General features: G+C 37.2%; 1 protein-coding gene across 1 annotated transcript; it reads left to right on the forward strand.

The window, feature by feature from the left end:
- Positions 1 to 1,163: 1,163 nt before the first annotated feature.
- On the forward strand, positions 1,164 to 2,239 carry ctxnd1 (cortexin domain containing 1). Its single transcript, XM_085456249.1, has one exon. The coding sequence runs from the start codon at positions 1,228 to 1,230 to the stop codon at positions 1,408 to 1,410; it is 183 nt and encodes a 60-aa protein (XP_085312375.1). The 5' UTR covers positions 1,164 to 1,227; the 3' UTR covers positions 1,411 to 2,239.
- The last annotated feature ends 1,136 nt before the right edge of the window (positions 2,240 to 3,375 follow it).

Below are 3,375 nucleotides of genomic sequence, written 5' to 3' on the forward strand. Positions count from 1 at the left end.
CTCAGATTCGTTTTGTGTCTTGTGTGAGTTTTTGGTTGTTCTACTTTTGTGTTTACAAGCTACAGTATTAAAGCTGCTGTGTTAGTTGATTTTTTTTTTTGGTCTCCAAGTCCTGCATTTGGGTCCTGTCTAGAATTCATCTTAAAATCCTTTTGTTCACTAATAAATGCCCTGTCATGGTGCTCGGTTGGCGACCCAGTGCTTTGAGATTTGTTCTGATTTGATGTTTGATTTTTTTCATTTCATTCATTCTCTATTAGTGTTCAGGTTTTGTTCTCAGGGTCTCTAGGTCTTAGGCTTTCTTCCTCTGTTTAGTGTCTACTTATCCCTGTCCAGGTGCTTTCTCTGTGCTCTGTTTCGTGTCTCTGTGTCTGTGGACTTCCTGTTTTACTTTGAAGGTCTGTGTCTTTTGTCTCGTCGCGTTAATTAGGATCAGCTGTGCCTCCCTCCTGTTTGCCATTCCTTGTTTCCGTGTGTGTATACAGTGCGCGGTTGCCTGTGTTTCCTGGTGTCTCTCTTCGTATCTCTGTTCATCATCCCGTGTTCTTCCCTGCATGTTATGGTTTCAGGTTTGTTCTCTAGTTTTCCCAGTTCAGATCTTTTCTTAGTTCTGTCCTCGCCATCCTCGCTTTTGTTTGTTTTCACCTCCTGTTAATAAAGCTTACTTGCATCATCAGCCAGTGCCTGCATTTTGGGCCCTTCTTAATAACTCCACACGGCTTGCCCTGCGAACCTTGACATGCCCCTTATTGAATACTTAGATCAGCTGATGAGTAGGTGTTCATAGTTCAATGTACCAGACTTGCTGCTACAGGTAATTAGACTTTTACCATTGCAGCTCTGAAACAGAACAACATGTCCTTTAAATATGCTATAAATAAACATTTTTCTTTTTAAAATTTATTTGTTCTTTTTTCTTTGTTCAGTTTTTAAATAAAATCATATAATACACTATAATAAACATGACTTGTGCATAATCATTTATGATAAAACACATATGTCAGAGTAGAAACCGCTTCTTAGTCTATTAGTCTTTGTTCTGATGTGTCCGTATCTTTTGCCTGATGGCAGCAGTTTGAAGAGATTATGAGCAGGGTATGAGGAGCCTCCACATATCTATAGTATAATACTCACCATATCTCTTTGTTGTGCTTCCAGTCAGGTCTTCAGGATGGTAGCATGGTATGTGGGCGTGTCTGAGGACAGCAGCAGCAGTGAACAGCAGTCATGGAGATGGAAGGTACTGCTGAGCCAGCCTTTGTGGATGTGGACCAGGGCCTGACTTTAGCCTGTGTCGCCTTCCTCTGCTTACTGCTGATGGCCATGATCATCCGCTGTGCCAAGGTCATAATGGACCCATATAGTGCGATTCCTACCTCCACATGGGAGGAACAGCACTTGGATGACTAACAAACTGAAACACATATATACATATACAAGGGGGTAGTGGTGGTTTTTCATTTCACTAAATGACAGTGTGTGTTTTTTTTCTTCTCTAAAATGTTGAAGCTCCAGAACACATGTACTGCTGTACAATCGAAAATTGTATGAAATCCAGACATAAACATGGAATTTACACATCAGCAAAGATTGAAGGAAATGCTGCTGTTTGAAAAACCATTGTTGGAGTGACACTAATACAACCGATACAATAACCTTGGCTTTTGTGCCTAGGGATGTCTTCCAGAGCCTGAATTCTTGTTTGTGTAATAAACACTATTAGTATTTACAAGTGGACAAAACACTTGACTGACCGCACATTTCCCTTTACAACATTACAGACTGGAGAAAAAAAGCAGACGATGATATAAAGCAGAGGACCCTTTCACAAAAGTGGAAACAAAGAAAAATACCATATAGTGATAACACATAACTTAAGCAATGTTTAAGAATAATCTAAAGTATCATTTTAGTTTATTGCAAGTTTTATTTCTTGGTGTTTTATTTACAATTCTGGAATGCTGACAAATATGATGGAACGTCTGAAGATATTGGAACAGATTAAATCAAAGTCATCATTTGATGACTGATAATTATATGTAGTCATCAACCACAGTTTATTACAGTTGTCCAAAATATTGTTTTTCCCTGTTTTTGGAACTTTGGTAGAAATTAGCAGTAGATAATCATGAAGCCATGAGGTTAACCTCATGGACACCTGATTGATTTTTTTTTAAAAAAATTTTTATTTAAAAAAAGCCTAAAATATAGAGATTTGCCATTACTTTGGAGATAATAATAATAATAATAATAATAATAATAATAATACATTTTATTTATTGGCACCTTTCAGACCCTCAAGGTCACCTTACAATGACACGTGAACAATAGCATAAAAACATAAAAAAAAATATGTATATATAGTAAACATGGTAAATAAAATTTAGACATAATCAGTCATAAAGGCAAGTATAAAAACTGAGCAGGTAAAAATGGACTAAGACAGATCAGGTGTGTGCAATTCTAAATAGATGAGTTTTGAGACGTGATTTAAAAGTGGTGAGACAGTGTGTGGTCTCGGGGCAGAACAACTAAAGGCTCTGAAGAGAAATGAAGACAGAAAAAACTAAACAACAGCAGTGTTTGATGGGTTATTTAAGTTGGGCCATGTGCTACCTGGTCCCCAACAGCAAAGGACAAGACACTGAAAACTGACCAAATTTCAGTCAAGAGATCACATGATGTGATGCAGCCACGAGGTTAACCATTAACCCTCTGCGGCCCAGGGCATAATTTGCCGTTTTTTAATACTTTTGATCGTACTTTTATATTTATTTCACCTTAAAAAACTATTTGTCTTGCCTTGTTTGCTATAATTTTTTAGCACAACCTCTCATCAATTTTTCATTTTGCCATTCTGCGTTAACACAACTGATCTAAAATCACACATAAAACATAAAATCAGAGTCGGAAAAAACTCACAAACATGTTTAGCGAATCATTTTCATACTTTTAAATGCAAATATAAATCGCACATTTTTAAAACGTATGCACAAATTTTGCCAACAGCAAAGTAACATGCTGTTTACCTAAAAATGCAGCCAATTTCTCAGGCGCTTTTGTACAACCCTTTAAAACTACTAAATTAAAGAACAATCTGGTTTCACGATAAGATGCCACACAAATTTGACCATTTTTGCCGCTCCAACAAATATTTTCTGCCCACAACAAGACAGAGGAACAGTCCTAGGTCTAAAAACTGACAACAGGTGTATCACTCCTCCTGTTTTCCACCTGGAGACAGCGTTTACAATCTGCCTTCATTAGTGGCTTCATTGTTTTGACGCTCAAAACAAACAAATGACTACACTACACATTAACTACATAAGACAACAATACACACAAACTACACACTCCTAAAACGCTAAATGTGAA

The sequence above is a fragment of the Copadichromis virginalis genome, linkage group LG1, assembly GCF_057382275.1.
Source record: "Copadichromis virginalis isolate Kocher_CV1m ecotype Utaka linkage group LG1, C_Virginalis_male_GT1.1, whole genome shotgun sequence".
NCBI lineage: Eukaryota > Metazoa > Chordata > Actinopteri > Cichliformes > Cichlidae > Copadichromis > Copadichromis virginalis.